Source organism: Schistocerca cancellata, chromosome 6 (genome assembly GCF_023864275.1).
Source record: "Schistocerca cancellata isolate TAMUIC-IGC-003103 chromosome 6, iqSchCanc2.1, whole genome shotgun sequence".
Lineage (NCBI taxonomy): Eukaryota > Metazoa > Arthropoda > Insecta > Orthoptera > Acrididae > Schistocerca > Schistocerca cancellata.
In genome coordinates, this window is record NC_064631.1 from 548,977,656 (window position 1) to 548,997,932 (window position 20,277).

General features: G+C 43.7%; 1 protein-coding gene across 8 annotated transcripts in view; it reads right to left on the bottom strand.

Moving 5' to 3' along the window:
- Positions 1 to 11,154: 11,154 nt before the first annotated feature.
- The window catches only part of LOC126191291 (probable RNA-binding protein CG14230), an 89,555-nt gene continuing 80,432 nt past the window's right edge, over positions 11,155 to 20,277 (bottom strand). For 7 of the 8 annotated variants that reach the window (XM_049932109.1, XM_049932114.1, XM_049932113.1 and 4 more), the window contains one exon: positions 11,155 to 11,709. In XM_049932109.1, the coding sequence (XP_049788066.1) occupies positions 11,528 to 11,709 (182 nt within the window). In that variant the 3' untranslated portion in view covers positions 11,155 to 11,527. The remainder of the gene's footprint in view (positions 11,710 to 20,277) is intronic. The other variant, XM_049932115.1, reaches the window with a different exon arrangement.

Below are 20,277 nucleotides of genomic sequence, written 5' to 3' on the forward strand. Positions count from 1 at the left end.
ATTAAATTTTGCGTGAAACTCAAGAAAACGTTTACAGAGACTTACCAAATGATGCAGAAAGCCTACAGTGATGAGTGTTTAAGCCATAATCAGTGTTACAAATGGTTCACACAGTTTAAAAATGGCCAGATGGAAGTTAAAGATGACCCTCCTTCAGGACGTTTATCGACTACGCTCATGTCAGGAACGTCAATGAAATTGTGCCTGTCAATTGAAGACTGGCTGTCCGAGAGCGTGCAGAAGAATGTAACATTTCAGTTGGATCATGTCATGAAATCCTGACACAGCATCTTGGAACGCGTCGTGTTGCTGCCAAGTTCATCCCACGGCTCACGAGTCCCACGGCTCACGAGTCAAGACCAGAAAGACCTTCACCTCACAATCTATGAAGAACTTTTGGATCACACAGATGAGAACAAGACGTTCCTTAAGAGAAGTCATAACTAGTGATGAGATGTGGGTCTATGTTTATGATGCTGAGACCCAGGTTCACTCTTTACAATGGGTTGGGAAAGTTTCTCCAAGACAAAAAAAAAAAGCTCGTCAGGTCAGGTCAAATGTCAAAGCAATGCTGATAATTTTCTTTGGCTTTGAAGGATTAGTTCATCATGAATTATTGCCACAGGGACAAACAGTTAATAAATGGTACTGTCAGGACATGTGATGCCTGTGAGAAAATGTGAGAAGGAAACAGCTTGAAATGTGGCAAGACAATTCATGGCACTTGCATCATGAAAATACACCTGCACATTCATCCCTTTTGGTGCATGAACAACTGCACAAAAAACGACATCACTCTGTTGCCTCATCCTCCATTCCCTCCAGACCTGATCCCTGAGGACTTTTTTTTATTTACAATTTTGAAAACAATGTTGAAAGGACACATACTTGCAATGATAGACGAGATAAAAGAAAACTCTCAGACAGCACTTTGCACAATCCAGCAAGAGGCATACCTAGACTGCTTCCAGAAGAGGAAAAAGCATTGGGAACAATGTATCAATTCACGAGGTTCAAAGGAGACCATGCACAATAAGTAAAAGGTAAGTGTAGAATAATTTTTTTGGACAAAGTTCCAGAATTTTCTGAACAGACTTCACATGTAATTCATTGTAAGAGTGTAACTGTGTTCAAATGAGATATCCTAGGCTGTCTATCAAAATGCAGGAGGGAAGGGGTCAGGAGAGTTAATAGACACAACCTTTAGATATGTGGTCACTGAATATTGCTGCAAATAATTTGGTGGTCTGTCAACAAATGAATCAGTGTAGTGACTAGTCATGCACGTCTTATCAATTGCAGTAGAAAGTTCACTATATATTACATTGAAAGGTATTGCTCAACGGTGATATGCTCTTAGTATTTTGAGACAATCTGTTCTTGCATCAGAATAGCAATATAAGTAAAACCTACCAAACATTCATCAGTAATGCATCCATGTTTTTTAAACCATCATTTGTCAAAAAGGTGTTAGCATCTGATCAAACTAACAAAAACAGAAGTACTTAAAGGGTAATGGTTTTATAACTAAAAAAATTGTCCTCAGTTTGAAGATTGCCTTTAATATTACAGTCTACAACGCAAAACTAGGGGAAACTGTGACTCATTAAATTGCTTTAGACATTGGAGGCTCTAAAGATTAATGTGGAATTCATAACACAGTCAAAAATTGCATATTTCATATACACAATGCTTTGCTAGGAGTAACAGTAATTTAAACGCAAAAACCCAAATTTACATTTGAAGCTTATTTCAACTCTTCTTGACCGCTTGTGAATTAGCAAACATTCTAGACTGAAGAGGTTTACTAAAATTGTATTATCTGAGACATGCCAATGGAAAGAAGTGGACCTTGCAGTTCAAACATCAACCAAAGTGGTAGAGACTACTTCACTATAATACCCTTAAAGATTCTAGCCTACCAGCAAAAATACACCAAATAAATCAGTACTTGCTTTTCTATCACAAAAGTAAATGACACAGACAACAATGGGAAATCTAGGATGGAAGATAATATGCATGAGGTAATAGATTACATCTCAACAAATAGATGTGGTGCTTAGTAGCCAACAAGCACATAAAAAAAGGAAAATAAGTGCTTCACTACTGGATGAAGTCCTAACAATCTCAACACTGCCACCATTCACTTCTGACACAGCTCCCTGAATGATGTAGCACCACTGACAGAATGTGTGTGAGTGTGTGTGTGTGTGTGTGTGTGTGTGTGTGTGTGTGTGTGTGTGTGTGTGTGTGTGTGAGAGAGAGAGAGAGAGAGAGAGAGAGAGAGAGAATCTCAACTACTGAAACATATAAAAGTTACGATTAATTATCCAACAGTGGAAAGGCATCTGGAGTAGATGAGATACCTGGAAAATTTTACAAAGATGACGCGAAAGAAATAGCTCCACTTTTAATAGCTGTTTATCATGAGTTGCTGGACCAACAAAAGGCACTAAACGATTGGAAGGAAGTGCAGGTCTGAAGAAGGGTGATTAGACAGATGTACCTAATTACAGGGCTTTTGATTAATGTCAATGCTCACACACTTCAGAAAACAAAAATCTCCTCTATAAAAATGATACGGATGCCATAAAAAATATCTTGCAAAACTCAAATCACTCTGTTTGTCCCCTTAATGTAGAACACCATAACAATGGCATCCAGCTTGCTGTGTTCCTTGACTTGATACAACTTCACACCGAAGTTTCATGAACAAAATACAAACTCACTGAATGTCAAGCCAGACCTGAGACTGGACTCTTGACTTTCTTACAGGCAGGACACATCATTCTTCATAGGACAAAATCGACAGACATAAAGATAATTTTTATGATAGCCCAGAGGACTGTTCTAGAGCTGTTACTGTTTACAATAAACAAGAATGATCTAGTGGATAACATAAGAATCTCGATGAGACTGCTTGCAGAAATTCTGTTGTCTATAGGAATATTGTAATGTCAACACCATTGGAGAATTGCAGATAACCTTTAGAAGATTAACGATTGTTGAAGGAACTATCAGTTGACACTGAATGTAAATACATGCAATGAATTGTGTAACAATACGCAAAGAGCTCTATTAATGTTCAATTATTGGTGATAACTGGAGACAGTACCACCCATAAAATACCTAGGCTTAGCTTTCCAGAATGACCACATAAAAAGCAGATTCACTGGATGAATCTCATAGAAATGTAATTCAACCACATGAGAGGTGCTTACAAAACAGTAGTTGCCAAAGTCATGAGTGCTGTTTGTGGTGTCACCGCCAGACACCACACTTGCTAGGTGGTAGCTTTAAATCGGCCGCGGTCCATTAGTACATGTCGGACCCGCGTGTCGCCACTGTCAGTGATCGCAGACCGAGCGCCACCACACGGCAGGTCTAGAGAGACGGACTAGAACTCGTCCCCAGTTGTACGACGACGTTGCTAGCGACTACACTGATGAAGCCTTTCTCTCATTTGTCGAGAGATAGATAGAATAGCCTTCAGCTAAGTCCATGGCTACGACCTAGCAAGGCGCCATTAACCATATCTAGAGAGAGTCTCACTTGTATCATCAAGAATGCTGTATACAAAGGATGGATTAAAGTTAAGTATTACAGAAGCTACGTACTTTTCTTTATAGCATTCATTACGTATCCTGTTTCAGACCTCAGCAAGCCTGCTTGAATTTAACGCGTGCATTTCGGCTACTTCCGAGTGGCGTGGCTGTCTTGATACGCCGCCACAACACTGTTCATCAGTCAAGTGCCCTTGGGAGATCAGATTAGAGTGTGTGTGTGTGTGTGTGTGTGTGTGTGTGTGTGTGTGTGTATATACACGAGAGAGAGAGAGAGAGAGAGAGAGAGAGAGAGAGAGAGGAGTTAGTCCAATACAGATCAGCACAGTTCGTCATGAGTTTGTTTACAATCAGAATGTTAAGGAGATACTAAATAAACTCTAGTGGCAGATACAAAAAGAAAGGCATTTTTGCACATTACTGTTCCAATTCCAAGAACATTCACGTCATGAAAAGCTGAGCAAAACGTCTCACACGATGACTATGAAGAGAAAACAGAGCAACTGGAGTTCATACAGAGGCTCACCAACAGTCATCCTATTCTATTCTCCCCCCACCCCCACCCCCCGGTCTCTCTCTCTCTCTCTCTCTCTCTCTCTCTCTCTCTCTCTCACACACACACACACACACACACACACACACACACACAAAATATCAATGAATGGAACATGAAACAGGGAAAGGGGAAATGACAACAGAGCCCAAAGTACCCTATGCTGCACACTGGAAAATGGCTTGTGGATTACAAATATAAAAGCAGATGCCACAAAATTTTTAAACTATTATCTGGGAACAAAATACATAACTGCACTAATCACAATTCCTCTCATGTTCAATCAGACAATTTCAGACACAGAAAATTAAAGAAGTACAAGGTCGTGCTAGAAAAGTAACACCTCAATTTTTTTTAAATTCTGTTTGATGTGATAAGCGTCATGCATATCTGCATATTACTCAGTCAACTTTCCTGCTTTGGTGATGCAAGTTATAGCCCCCTGCCGCCAGAAGGCTCCAAACTGATTAATTGGTTTTATAGAGTTAAAGGAACCAAACTGCAAGGTCACTCGTCCCTTCATGCTATATGCATCGAACCAAGAATAATCCTCAGCAGAAGGATACAAAAAGAAAATCCTGGGAAGACTGATTGTAACCAAGATATAAGACAGAGATAACAGCAAGGAGAAGTTCGAGAGAAGTGAGAGGGTGAGCCACTCTACCCAGAATGGAGTTGGAGGTCCCTGGGGCGTGGTATGTGGTGGGAGAGGCACCCTCTGCACCTGACCAGCACTACCTCACCCTCCATTAGCCCAGGAAAACAATTAGCATAGACCAGATGAGAAAAATTTTAAGAAAGACAAAGCATTAAAAATGGGAAATATAGAAGAATAAGGAGAATAAAATGGTAGGATGGGTAGGACTAGGCCAGAGCAACGAGCAAGGGTCACAGTAGGTACCCTGGGCCACAGCAGGTGAGAGATGCCCCTCCAACTCCTCAGGCAGTTAATGAAGCCAAAGTGCCCCACCTCCCACAGATGAGTAGAAACCACCTTCACAGGTGAAATGTAAAGCAAGGCATCATCCCCTAGCATGAGAGGTAATGAGTCAGTAAGTTCACAATATCGCTGCAAAGCAGGCAAATTTCGGTACTCTAGTAGGATGTCGGCCACCGTCAGGTGGACACCACATCGACAGTGGACTCCCAATGAGAAGCATAAAGGAAGACTGCTAAGTGCTTGTGGTCTCATTTATTGCCCTCAGTTTGTTTGGGGAGCGCAGGGTGGACTAATTGTAGTTCCAGACCTCCAGCTTTTGATGGCATAAAGTACACTGAATACCCAATTCTGGGACCCCAATTTCCAAAATTGTCATCTTGTTAGCCAACCGATCGGTATATTCATTCCCAGAGATCTCCACATCTCCAGGCGCCCAAACAAAGATGACAGTCTGTCCAGCTTGATGGAGGTCAAAAGAAGATACTGGATAGTTGTGACCAATGGGTGATGAGGGTAGCACTGGTGCATAGCCTGAAGGCTGCTCAGGGAGTTGCTGCAGATTAAAAGTATCTTACATGGGCTAAGGGCTTGTTTGAGACCACCAATTCCGCAGTGAAGACACTGCATCCACTCTGCAGGGACTGCACCTTGCATGTGTGTATGCAAAACCGGTTCGCTCATTCATCAGCCATTGAGCCATCAGCGTATACCACTTCCGAACACAGAAACACATCGAGGACTGTCAGGAAAAGGCGACGAAAAACAATGGGGTCAATTGAATCTTTCACTCCAAAGGATAAATCAAGAAAGATCAGAGTACAAGCCTTGGGGGTGCATGCGATTATTGCTCCCTGACAAGAAAAGACTGGGGAGGGGGGGGGGGGGGGGCTGGAGTTGGAGTCCAGAGCAGAGACACTGTAGTTGAACTGCAACTGTGACCTCACTTCTGGATCTCCGTTGTGGGAGGTGGATCTACCTACTAGGAAAAGGACACAGCAATTCAGATGCTTAGGGAAGCCATGAACAACTATATTGTCATTGGGTAGCTATTGTTGGTGACCTGATCTGTAGTAGAGTGACCCCAGCCTCCATTAGTATGCTGTTCAAAGGGCTAGTTTAACAGGCTGCTGTTGCAAGTCGGATCTCATAGTGGTGTATCGGATCCAGGAACCGCAGTACTGAGAGCAATGGCGAACAATATGCTAGACTCCCATAATCAAGATGGGAGACGCAGGCCTTCGTAAAGTTGCAGAAGGGTAGTGTGGTCTGTATAAAAGCTCGTGTCACTGAGGGAGTGAAGTGTATTAAGGTGTAGCCAGCATCTTTGCCTAAGTTGGCAGCAAAGATGGGGAAGCCACATTAAATGGGCATTGAAGACCAGTCCCAAAAAGTGATAAGTCGGCACCGCATTGAGTAATTGGTCATCGAAGTAATGATCTGGTTGTGGATGAACAGTAGGATGTCAACAGAAGGGCATGACGTGAGTCTTGGTGGCCAAAAACTGAAAGCCATGGGTGAACGCCCACAACTGTGCCATTCGAATGGTTTCCTGCAATCAATGTTCAACAACAACGACACTACAAGAACAATAGTAAAAACAAAACTAGTCAGCATACAAGGGGGGTCGTACTGAAGACCACACAACTGCTGCTGGGCCATTGATGGCCACTAGAAAGAGAGAGACCCTCGATACAGAGCCCTGCAGGACCTCATTCTCTTGGTACTGTGGGAAGCACCAACTTAAACCCAGAAAATACGGTGTGACAAGAAGTGCTGTAAAAAAATCAGAAGCAGGCCCAGAGACCCAATCAGGTAAGGTATCAAGGATGTGGTGTCACCATGTGATGTCATAAACCTTTTATAGGTCAAAGAAGATAGCAATAAGGTGTTGACATTGGTCAAAAGCTGTCCAGGTGGCACACTCCAGGAAAGCCAAATCGTCAGCAGTGGAACAGCTTAGCAAAAACTGCCCTGGGATGGAGCCCAAAGACTCCACGACTCAAAGAGCTAAAACAGCTGCTAGCTCAGCATATATTCGAGCAACTTAGAGAGAACACTAGTGAGACTAATTGGGCAATAGTTGTCCATCTCTAGGGGCTGCTTACCCAATTTCAGCAACCGGGAAAACAGTGCATTCTTGCCACTGAGATGGGAACTCACTCCAGATACGGTAAGGTAAGATGACATGGACAATAAGCCAATAGGTGTTTGAGCATTTGGTTTTGGATGTGCTACAGCCCTACTGTACAACAGGTTGAAGGGTTTGGGCACTGAAGGATTCTCACTCACTGAATGGAGCATTATAGGGCTCCAGGTGACATGTAACGAAAAATAGGTGCATTTGCTCCACCAGCTGTTTGAGGACATGAAAGGCAGGTTGACAGTTCTCAGACGCAGAGACTCAAGCATAATGCAGACCAAAATGTTCAGTGACAGCGTATGAGTCAGTAAGGCAACTCTGTTCAAGGAAATACCAGGTACACCTGTGTGGGGCTGATATCCATAAAGGCATCTGATCTTCATCCACATCTGCAAAGGAGGCGTATGTGGCCCAATGGTTGAAACACACAGTTGCCCAGATTCTTGCTTCCATTATTTTATAGGGTGGCAGGCGCGTGCTTGAGGTGGCCGACCCGGCCATGGAGCCATTTAAAGGCAACGAGGTGCTGCATCGATGGATGCAGTCTCTTATGGCCTCGGCAGTTTCAGAGGTCCATCTGGGTACTATATACCTTAGAGGGGGGAATCTCGAAGAATAGGGGATCGCCAAGTTGGCTGCCAATAGAATGACTGCTGTTGCACTCGAGACAGCCATGCCAATATCACCATGTAGTGGAAGTGAAAGCATCCAATCAACAGGTTTGAGAGCCCATCAATGGGTGCGTTAAGTTCTGTGTGCCACAATGAAGTGTGTGGGGGCACCAGTATTCAAGAGACAAAGATCAAGATCTGCCAGCAAGTGTTCGAAGTCTTTAATGCAGCCAGTGACTGTGGTTCCACCCCACAAAAGGTTGAGGGCATTGAAGTCGCCCAAGGTTAGTGAAGGTGGGAGGAGCTGAGAAACCAACGCAGACAATACGTTCTGAGGCACTTCACCATCAGGAGGGAAATTAACATTACAGATGGTAAAATCCTGAAATGCCCTTACCCAAACAGCCACAGCCTCCCAACAAGTATCAAGAGGCACAATTTTGTTATGTGTAGAATCCAGAACATAAGTGCAAACTCTGCCCGACACCCTATCATAGTCGGCATTATTCTTAAAATATCTCTGGTAACAATGAAAGGCAGGAGTTTGTGTAAATGGAAACCAAGTTTCCTGAAGAGCAATGCAGAAAGTAGAGGAGGGGATTATGTCATAGCTCAGCCAGATAGTGGAAAAAATGCTACATTTCCACTGTAGAATCATGCTGCTTGTATAATGTGAGGGCGTGAAGGGACCAAGGAGGCAGGTTATGCCCCAAGGTCACCTGCTGCCACTGTTTGAAAGGCTATGGTATCAACAAATATACATTCTGAGTCACTTGCAGTGCAATCTGAAGCCTCAGGGGCACCATGGATTGTCACCTCGGCCACAGAGTGGGACATGTGGGATCAGGTGTTGTGGGAGCCATCAGAATCTCCTTCGTCTTTGATGCCTTCTTTTTATCTTCCTTCTCCTTAGGGCTTTCAGATGACTGGGAGGGCTTCCCTGAATTAATTTCAGGCACTGAGAAAGATCGCAAAGTCCTACAACCAGCAGCCTGTGGCTCCTTCAGACATTGGCTGGTATCTGTTGCAGACTGGCAGAAACCTCAGAGAGGAGTGTCCCATGGGACCCTTTCCTGGCATGAAATGCCACGCAAGGGTGATATATCTTGGGCTGGGGGATGCGGGTCGACATCCCTGGTGGGTGGGGAGCCATTGCTCCTAAAGTAGGTGTAGGGGGAAAGTGGCAGAAGGAGAGCCCCAACCATCAGGTAGGCAGGGAGTGTCAAGCAGCCCTGAGGGGCCACTGTAGTAGGCATAATGGGTGAGAGTACTGTTGTCAGAGAGGGTGACATCATCATAGCAGTAGCATTTGACATTGACATGCGTGCAGGATTTAGACACTAGTACTTTGTATTGGCCTCTTGGTATGTTAGTCCCAGAGTCTTATATTCCTGTATTTTTTTTTTTTTTTTTTTTTTTTTTTTTTTTTTTTGCTCTCTGTCTGGTTAGCAGACGGGTTGGGGGGCTAGAGAAAGATTTGCATGCAACGGTTGTCCACAATCCCTACAGACAGGGTTGGTGTTGCAATGTGAACATGTGCCCAACTTTCATGCATCTGAAGCACCGCATGCAAGAGGGGGGGGGGTCAAACATACGGTTTCACATCACATCACATCAGTATACCACCACCTTAACAGTTTCAGGCAACGAATCCCCCTCAAACGTCAAAATGAAGGCCCTGGTGGCAACCCTTTAACCTTTGGCCACCTACAGACATGACGGAGACAGTGTACACCCCGTGGCTCCAAGTTGGCGTGTAGCTCATCATCCGAATGCAAGAGAAGATCATGGTGGAGAACGATGCCTTGAACCATATTTAATCTATTATGGGGAGTGGTAGTCTCCCAGCCAGTCAGAAGCAAGCAACACCCATGACTGGGCAGGGGACACTGTTTCAATCAAAACTGACCCACTCTTCATTTTGCAGACGGGTGCAAGTTGCCCAAATTTGTCCTCATTATTCTACACAAATAATAAAGTCTTTGTAGCCAAAAAGGAATCCCCATCTCACCTTGTACGAATTGGGATTGGGGAAGGGGGGGGGGGGGGGAGAATAGTATTCCTCTGCTTGTCACTTAGCCCTACATGCCTCCCACAGTGTCACGAAGGAAGTGGACATTTGATGTTGTAGCTCTCTGTATTGAATGAGTTATTTCCTTCTTAAGAGGCTGCTGGGGCTGTAAAACCACCATTGTGAGCAAGCTTCATATGCAAGTCATCTGACATAGTATGACCCACTCTGAACAGAGGCTCTTCCCACGGGTGCCACCTAGCGTCAACAAGGGCTACGTGGCCAGTAATCCATTGCTCGGAGTCCTTGTGCCCCAGTCATGATAGGCACATACTCTTTGGCATACATAGGGAGTTTCCACCTCAGGCACCAAAAGTGAGATCCCTGTGTGAGTCAGGGGGCTACCACCTTGCAGTTACTTGGCAACTCACCAGTTACTTGGCAACCCACCAATAACCGGATGGAAAGAACGGACACTAAGGTGGAATGGCAAAATGGTGGAACACACACTACATTGGGTGACCTTTCTTGCATGATCTGCACACCTGAAATATTTGGAAAACTGGTGGCAGGTTGAATCCAACAATGGAGACAACATATTCATTAATGAAAAGGTGCTGAGAGCAACGGAAGGGAAATGGAAAGCTAGGGTCCTAAGTCACATACCAAGTCCATGTGGGGTCTGCAGGGAGGCCATCCAATGGAAAGGCAGTAGGGGAAAGGGAAGTGGAAGCATGCACTAGTAGCACAGAAAGGGAGAAAGGGCAGTAGTGCTTCAAAGGCTGGGGCACCATGGTAACCAATGGCATACTGACAAAAGAGTTGAGCGTCCCCACATGGGGGGCGGCACTCAGAATTGTAGCATATAACATGGTGGCATGTAACATAACTACATGAGTGTGAGAAACAAAATGCTGTAACCCATCAGAAAAACTAAAAGTGCAAATATATAGAGTACCCTCTCCTTCAACACAACAATGGCCTACCACATGAGCACTGTTACATCTGTAGCAATCCGGCACCCTGGGCTCACTGTCATTGATCATCCTCCATACAGTACTGAATTGACCCAATCCAATTTTCAGACTTCCAAAACTTGAAGAACACCTTCAAGGCTTCACTTTGTTAGTGATGAAGCACTGCAAGAGATGAGGTTGTGGCTCTGTCAACAAAGTAAAACATTCTACAGTGATGGTATCAACAAACTGATGTCTCGTTAGGAGAAATGTGTTCATTTAAAGATGTAGAATGATAATTTAGCTTTTTTATTTAAAAAGCTTTAACAGTTTTAACATAAAACATTTGGAGGTATTACTTTTTTCAGCACACCCTCATAAACGTAAAGTTCACACAGAGCCTTCAGTTTCGCTGGCTTTATTTCCGCTGTTGAGATTAATAATTTAAAACTCAGTTACATTAAAATACTCTTCATTTTATACAAAGTTTATGTACAAACTGATCTTCTAAAGGTAGTATTAAATAAAAAAATATACTTGTGATCAGTTATCCATAGTCTCTTCCCTTTTCAATGTGGACTTATAAAAACAACAGCTTCCCATGTCTTGCAACATAGATTTCTTCACACACTCATTATAAAGAAACAGCTGTTTCCACAGATAAAGCACCAAAATTAAAATTACAAATCCATCAGCATCAAACTGCACAACACAAATGAGGTACGTTTTATGTAACATGTAACCTTAGTTATCTTAATGTTTACTTTTTTTCCCTGCGTGTTTTTTCTTCTGGCCACCAAGCTTTTTCTTCCAAGGTCTTTTTTTCCTCATGTTGTTCTTTATTTTTGCTCTAATGATTAGCTTTAATTCCCTACGCCTTTTTGAAAATTCCTCTTCTCCAATCCTTTTTGCTGTTGTGATAAACTCTAGTCCCTCTGAAAAAAAGTTAATCACTCTGTTACAGTAATGCAAATTTATTATATACACTCCTGGAAATGGAAAAAAGAACACATTGACATCGGTGTGTCAGACCCACCATACTTGCTCCGGACACTGCGAGAGGGCTGTACAAGCAATGATCACACGCACGGCACAGCCGACACACCAGGAACCGCGGTGTTGGCCGTCAAATGGCGCTAGCTGCACAGCATTTGTGCACCGCCGCCGTCAGTGTCAGCCAGTTTGCCGTGGCATACGGAGCTCCATCGCAGTCTTTAACACTGGTAGCATGCCGCGACAGCGTGGACGTGAACCGTATGTGCAGTTGACGGACTTTGAGCGAGAGCGTATAGTGGGCATGCGGGAGGCCGGGTGGATGTACCGCCGAATTGCTCAACACGTGGGGCGTGAGGTCTCCACAGTACATCGATGTTGTCGCCAGTGGTCGGCGGAAGGTGCACGTGCCCGTCGACCTGGGACCGGACCGCAGCGACGCACGGATGCACGCCAAGACCGTAGGATCCTACGCAGTGCCGTAGGGGACCGCACCGCCACTTCCCAGCAAATTAGGGACACTGTTGCTCCTGGGGTATCGGCGAGGACCATTCGCAACCGTCTCCATGAAGCTGGGCTACGGTCCCGCACACCGTTAGGCCGTCTTCCGCTCACGCCCCAACATCGTGCAGCCCGCCTCCAGTGGTGTCGCGACAGGCGTGAATGGAGGGACGAATGGAGACGTGTCGTCTTCAGCGATGAGAGTCGCTTCTGCCTTGGTGCCAATGATGGTCGTATGCGTGTTTGGCGCCGTGCAGGTGGGCGCCACAATCAGGACTGCATACGACCGAGGCACACAGGGCCAACACCCGGCATCATGATGTGGGGAGCGATCTCCTACACTGGCCGTACACCACTGGTGATCGTCGAGGGGACACTGAATAGTGCACGGTACATCCAAACCGTCATCGAACCCATCGTTCTACCATTCCTAGACCGGCAAGGGAACTTGCTGTTCCAACAGGACAATGCACGTCCGCATGTATCCCGTGCCACCCAACGTGCTCTAGAAGGTGTAAGTCAACTACCCTGGCCAGCAAGATCTCCGGATCTGTCCCCCATTGAGCATGTTTGGGACTGGATGAAGCGCCGTCTCACGCGGTCTGCACGTCCAGCACGAACGCTGGTCCAACTGAGGCGCCAGTTGGAAACGGCATGGCAAGCCATTCCACAGGACTACATCCAGCATCTCTACGATCGTCTCCATGGGAGAATAGCAGCCTGCATTGCTGCGAAAGGTGGATATACACTGTACTAGTGCCGACATTGTGCATGCTCTGTTGCCTGTGTCTATGTGCCTGTGGTTCTGTCAGTGTGATCATGTGCTGTATCTGACCCCAGGAATGTGTCAATAAAGTTTCCCCTTCCTGGGACAATGAATTCACGGTGTTCTTATTTCAATTTCCAGGAGTGTATAAAAATAGTACTGTTAGTATGTTTGTCATGTGAAAAACAAAAGTTTACAACTCAATACAATGTTATTTTCCAGTAATATACTGTCCTATAAAATAATAGCAGCTGTGAAACATTTGTAAGGACTACATAAGAGTACTTTTATGCTGCAGCCTCGCTGCTGACATCTCGCTGCTTGCACATCACACCTCACTACTCGCCAGGAATCTTGTTACGCTTACACTGCAGCCTCGCTGGTCGCTGGGAGTAATTACACTGCAGCTATTTACATAGCTAGCAGAATGCTAGCAGAGTCAAACAGAGCACTGCTGGAATGACCTCGAAGCAGCCCATCATCAGTGCTCAAGTTTCCGGACATGTGGCAATGATTGTGATATGAAACACAAATGTGCTTGATATCACCACCCGGCGAGATCATGCAGCATGGCAAGCAGCAATGATGCAGGTCAAATGGGCTGGTGAGACTGTGGCCTTGTTCCTGCATCACCAGGCCATGCCGGTGAGCAACAAGCATTGATGTGGCAGCATGAACACACTGTACTACATCTAAATCCCATCCACTGATACACTGTCACGATTGTAGTTCCAGAGAGTACTTAGCACAGGTGGAGACTGATGATAGATCATCATCCTTACTATTTCTGTTGCATATACCACCACAATAACAACACTACCTGTAACGCCCTCTATCATACAAGTTTCTTTATGTTCTGTACAGCACACATCATGACAGTTTTACCCCTAAACTTAGCTTTATTCTGAGTACTCTCATAATTCATACCACAAGGACTGCCTTCACTGGGGCTCTGAGCTCACTCAGTAAGTGCCAATCTCCAAATAGAAAAGTTTGGAGTTTGAACCCCAGTCAGTCCTGGGACATTTGTTCATTTCCATTTCCATGTCCCACTTACTAGCTTGTACACTGTTAAGCTTGAAGCTGTTGAAAGCTAGTGGGGGCACTCCAAGTTAGGAAACAAAGACATCATGTAGGCAAAACTGACAGTTTTTGGGTTACCAAAGATAAATGGTAATGGTAGAGCCCTGTGAATTGCAGACACTTTGGGCAGCTGTCCTAGGGTAGAAGTTTCACTTCACAGAATTAACTGGTAACAACACTCAAGACGCTGCTGTAAGGTGTTACAGCAGAAGATGGTCACAAACAGGCACGTCTTAGCACAGGCAGCGAGCTTGATACTTGCTCCTGAGAACAGCAATGTCAATGCGTTTACACAGGTCAGAGTGAGATGGGAAATGGATAAAACCTGATGGAACACCAGATCCTGTAACGGTACTTTGACTACCGCGCCTCCGCCAATACAAAGATATGATTTACGATCGCACATGCAGAAGAGCGCTGTGCCAGCGACCGATTTTTATAAATAATTTTGATCCTTTTTTTTCCTTTTTCTTTTGCGTAGGTGTTTGTTTTTAACAAATAATTGATTACTCTCTTGTCTTCATACGTTCAAGATGTGTATTTTTCGGCGCTGTGTTAAATATGCTTTTAAGTGGAAATTAAAACTATATTACGAAGCGAAGTTATTTCAGTAGTGATTCGAAATGGTTATCACCAAATTTATAAATTAATCTTGACAGTGACAACTTAAAGAAATTTTCATCAGACGGAGAACAAAAGGACCAGCAAACAATGAGAAACAGGACATCTTACAAAAAAATTAAGAAGTATTCCAGACGCAGCCACGAAGACTATATTATAATAAATACTACGTTTCTAACAGAATTATAAGGTAAATTTCAACTTATTTCTGATGCTATTTTCTTACAGTCACTTTTTTTAGTGTTGCCGACCCGGTCTGCCATTCACAGTCAAATTACAGCACTATCTCAATCAGTAATACGAAGTCCGCCTTATCCGTAACTTATTCCATCAAAATTCAAAACCCAATCAGATTTTCTATTTTGTATTTTCACGGCAGAACCCAGAGGAAAGGAAACACTACAATCCCACTCATGAAAGGCCTCAGGGTGGAGCCAAGTGAAGGAGAACACTGTTGTTGCTAACCATAATATGAAGGGCAGTGATGTTTAGCTTTCAGCTGAACACTGTTGCTACCAAACTTGGAGTTGCTTATGTAAAGGCCAGCAACTTCCCCAACTACAGAGTAGGAGGAGGGAAAGGATCTGAACATGGTTGGCCAGAAGCACCAGGGATACTCGACCCAACACCATGGCGGACTGATGACTCTGAGCCTCTTATAAGAAGCAGCACTTGCACTCTAAAGGCATCAGACAGGGAGAGAAGAACAAAAGAAAGAAGCAGAGGTCCAGAGATCGATGCCAGATAGCAGAAGATGCAGCAAAGGCAGCCTGTCTTCACATGACATGAGGGGATCGCAGGAATGGTCAAAGTGAAAATGAGACAAGAGTAGCGGGCGCAGTTCTTAGAGGACTGCCAGGGCAATGACCAGTGGCGACACTATAATCCAGTAGCAGATGGCATGGGGCACCTTCAAGAATTTTCAACAGCAGCCAGGCAGGCTGTGAGCAGTGGGTAACATCCCAGCACAACAAAGCTGAAGACCAGTGCAACACAGCTAGCATCATACCATCACGTCCCATCCATCTCAGCATTCCTCTGCGCAGCGCCTTCAGCAGCGGCACTGTCGTAACTCGTCTCTGCACAGCTCTTTAGTAACCAAGGTCAGTCATGGCCTCAATCAGAAAAACAGGTGCCACAAGAGGAACAGCAACAGCAACAGCAGCAGCAACAGCGGCAGCAGCAGCAGCAGCAGCTAACATTACTATCAGTGATGCCCTCAAACTTATTCCCTAGTTTTCGATGGTACAATATCTGAATTAAATGAATTTTTAAATAATGTGGACATAGCTTTAGAACTAGTGAGTGAAGCAGATCATCTGATGTTATTAAAATTAGTGAAAACTCCTATTCTGGGTCTTAGATGAAATAAATTGCCCGTGCATGGATTATTTCCCATATGCGAAGTAGTAAGACATATTTTGTTATAAATTTACGGTTGTAAGTGTAGCTTACATTTCTACAACTGTAATATGTTTTGCAGTAGGCAATCAAAGGGCGAACTGATTGCAGATTGGGCCCATAAAGTAGATTCAGTTGAGTATCAATTTCATGAGGCTGTCCACGATCAAATGCCAGCATCATAACTGGCAAGATCTTTTCCATTAACATGAAAATTAAGATGAGCAGTATTCATTCAGGAAATCTATGATGAGTGCATACACACAGTTGTGCATGCAAGGGATGAAAACATCATCCTAACTGAGGCCGTCGAGGTAGCTTTGACAGAAGAAACGGAAATTATCACTACCAAAGAAAAAGGGTTTAGTGATAAAAATCCTCTGAGTAAAGTGGGAAAAGTAGCCATTAAGTGTTTCTCATGTGTGTGTGGGGGGGAGGGGGGGTAACACATCTGTTGTTGTTGTTTTTGTGGTCTTCAGTCCAGACTCTGATTTGATGCAGCTCTCCATGCTACTCTATCCCCTGCAAGCTGCTTCATCGCCCAGTACCTACTGCAACCTAAATCCTTCTGAATCTGTTTAGTGTATTCATCTTCGTCTCCCTCTACGATTTTTACCCTCTGCACTGCCCTCCAATACTAAATTGGTGATCCCTTGATGCCTCAGAATATGTCCTACCAATCAATCCCTTCTTCTAGTCAAGTTGTGCCACAAATTTCTCTTCTCCCCAATTCTATTCAGTACCACCTCATCAGTTATGTGATCTACCCATCTAATCTTCAGCATCCTTCTGTAGCACCACATTTCGAAAGCTTCTATTCTCTTCTTGTCTAAACTATTTATCGTCCACGTTTCACTTCCATACATGGCTACACTCCAAACAAATACTTTCAGAAAAGTCTTCCTGACACTTAAATCTATACTCGATGTTAACAAATTTTTCTTCTTCAGAAACACTTTCCTTGCCATTGGCAGTCTACATTTTATATCCTCTCTACTTCGACCATCATTAGTTATTTTGCTCCCCAAATAGCAAAACTCATTTACTACTTTAAGCGTCTCATTTCCTAATGTAATACCCTCAGCATCACCCGATTTAATTTGACTACATTCCATTATCCTCATTTTGCTTTTGTTGATGTTCATCTTATATCCTCCTTTCAAGACACTGTCCATTCCCTTCAACTTCTATTCCAGGTCCTTTGCTATCTGTGACAGAATTACAATGTCATTGGCGAACCTCAAAGTTTTAATTTCTTCTCCATGGATTTTATACCTATTCCGAATTTTTCTTTTGTTTCCCTTACTGCTTGCTCAATATACAGATTGAATAACATCGGGGATAGGCTACAACCCTGTCTCACTCCCTTCCCAACCACTGCTTCCCTTTCATGCCCCTTGACTCTTATAACTGCCATCTGGTTTCTGTACAAATTGTAAATAGCCTTTCGCTCCCTGTATTTTACCCCTGCCACTATCAGAATTTGAAAGAGAGTATCCCAGTCAAAAGCTTTCTCTAAGTCTACAAATGCTAGAAATGTAGGTTTGCCTTTCCTTAATCTTTCTTCTAAGATAAGTCGTAGGGTCAGTATTGCCTCACGTGTACCGATATTTCTACGGAATCCAAACTGATCTTCCCCGAGGTCGGCTTCTACTAGTTTTTCCATTCGTCTGTAAACAATTCGCGTTAGTATTTTGCAGCCGTGACTTATTAAACTGATAGTTCGGTAATTTTCACATCTGTCAGCACCTACTTTCTTTGGGATTGGAATTATTATATTCTTCTTGAAGTCTGAGGGTATTTTGCCTGTATCATACATCTTGCTCACCAGATGGTAGAGTTTTGTCAGGACTGGCTCTCCCAAGGCTGTCAGTAGTTCTAATGGAATGTTGTCTACTCCCGGGGCTTTGTTTCAACTCAGGTCTTTAACTGCTCTGTCAAACTCGTCACGCAGTATCGTATCTCCCATTTCATCTTCATCTACATCCTCTTCCATTTCCATAATATTGTCCTCAAGAACATCGCCCTTGTATAGACCCTCTATATACTCCTACCACCTTTCTGCTTTCCCTTCTTTGCTTAGAACTGGGTTTCCATCTGAGCTCTTTATAGCCATGCTTGTGGTTCTCTTTTCTCCAAAGGTCTCTTTAATTTTCCTGTAGGCAGTATCTATCTTACCCCTAGTGATATGTGCCTCTACATCCTTACATTTGTCCTCTAGCCATTCCTACTTAGACATTTTGCACTTCCTGTCGATCTCATTTTTGCGACGTTTTTATTCCTTTTTGCCTGCTTCATTTACTGCATTTTTATATTTTCTCCTTTCATCAATTAAATTGAGTATCTCTTCTCTTACCCAAGGATTTCTATTAGCCCTCATCTTTTTACCTACTTGATCCTCTGCTGCCTTCACTATTTCATCTCTCAAAGCTACCCATTCTTCTTCTACTGTATTCTTTCCCCCATTCTTGTCAATTGTTCCCTAAAGCTCTCCCTGAAACTCTCTACAACCCCTGGTTCTGTCAGTTTTTCCATATCCCATCTCCTTAAATCCCCACCTTTTTGTAGTTTTTTCAGTTTTAATCTACAGTCCATAACCAATAGATTGTGGTCAGAGTCCACATCTGCCCCTGGAAATGTCTTACAATTTAAAACCTGGTTCCTAAATCTCTGTCTTACCATTGTATAATCTATCTGAAACCTGTCAGTATATCCAGGCTTCTTCCATGTATACAACCTTCTTTTATGATTCTTGAACCAAGTGTTAGCTATGATTAAGTTACGCTCTGTGCAAAATTCCACTAGGCGGCTTCCTCTTTCATTCCTTACCCCCATTACATATTCACCTACTATTTTTCCTTCTCTTCCTTTTCCTACTATCAAATTCCAGTCACCCATGACTTAAATATCCATCTCCCTTCACTATCTGAATAATTTCTTTTATCTTATCATACATTTCATCAATCTCTTCGTCATCTGCATAGCTAGTCGGCATATAAACTTGTACTACTGTGGTAGGTGTGGTCTTCGTATCTATCTTGGCCACAATAATGTGTTCACTATGCTGTTTGTAGTAGCTTATCCGCATTCCTATTTTTTTTTTTTTTTTTTACTCATTATTAAACCTACTCCTGCATTACCCCTATTTGATTTTGTATTTATAACCCTGAACTCACCTGACCAAAAGTCTTGTTCCTCCTGCCACCGAACTTGACTAATTCCCACTATATCTAACTTTCACCTATCCATTTCCCTTTTTAAATTTTCTAACCTACCTGCCCGATTAAGGGATCGGGGATTCCACACCCCGACCTGTAGAACACCAGTTTTCTTTCTCCTGATAGCAACATCGTCCTGAGTAGTCCTCGCCCGGAGATCCGAATGGGGGACTATTTTACCTTCACTATATTTTACCCAAGAGGACGCCATCATCATTTAACCATACAGTAAAGCTGCATGCCCTCGGGAAAAATTACAGCTGTAGTTTCCCCTTGCTTTCAGCCATTCGCAGTACCAGCACAGCTAGGCCGTTTTGGTTAGTGTTACAAGGCCAGATCAGTCAATCATCCAGACTGTTGCCCCTGCAACTACTGAAAAGGCTGCTTTCCCTCTTCAGGAACCACATGTTTGTCTGGCCTCTCAACAGATACCCCTCCATCGTGGTTGCACCTTTGGTACAGCTATCTGTATCGTTAAGGCATGCAAGCCTTCCCACCAATGGCAAGGTCCATGGTACATGGGGTGGGAGGGGGGGTAGGGGGACACATTGGCAAAGGTAATATTAAATGCAAAACACGTGGCAAATTTGGGCATTTAATGCAAGACTGCTGCTTGAGAAAAGAATTTGTAAAGTAGAATTGGTTCCAGCTCGTTTAGAGTTGGAGACACCAAGGCCAGTCAGATGCAAAAGTTGCAAAAATATTGGGACATAGATACCCTATTCTTGTAAGACAGTGAAACCAGTTGTGTGTTTCGCAAATCACAGGGCAGGGGACATGGCTAGAGAATGTACGAAAATGCAAGATATTCTGTGAAAAAATGAAAAGCAGGAAAATGAAAGAGAAGTATAAGATTACAGTCTCCTCATGCTGAATTAAACTTTGAAAGTAAAAAATGAGTTCATAGAGCTGACTTGTTC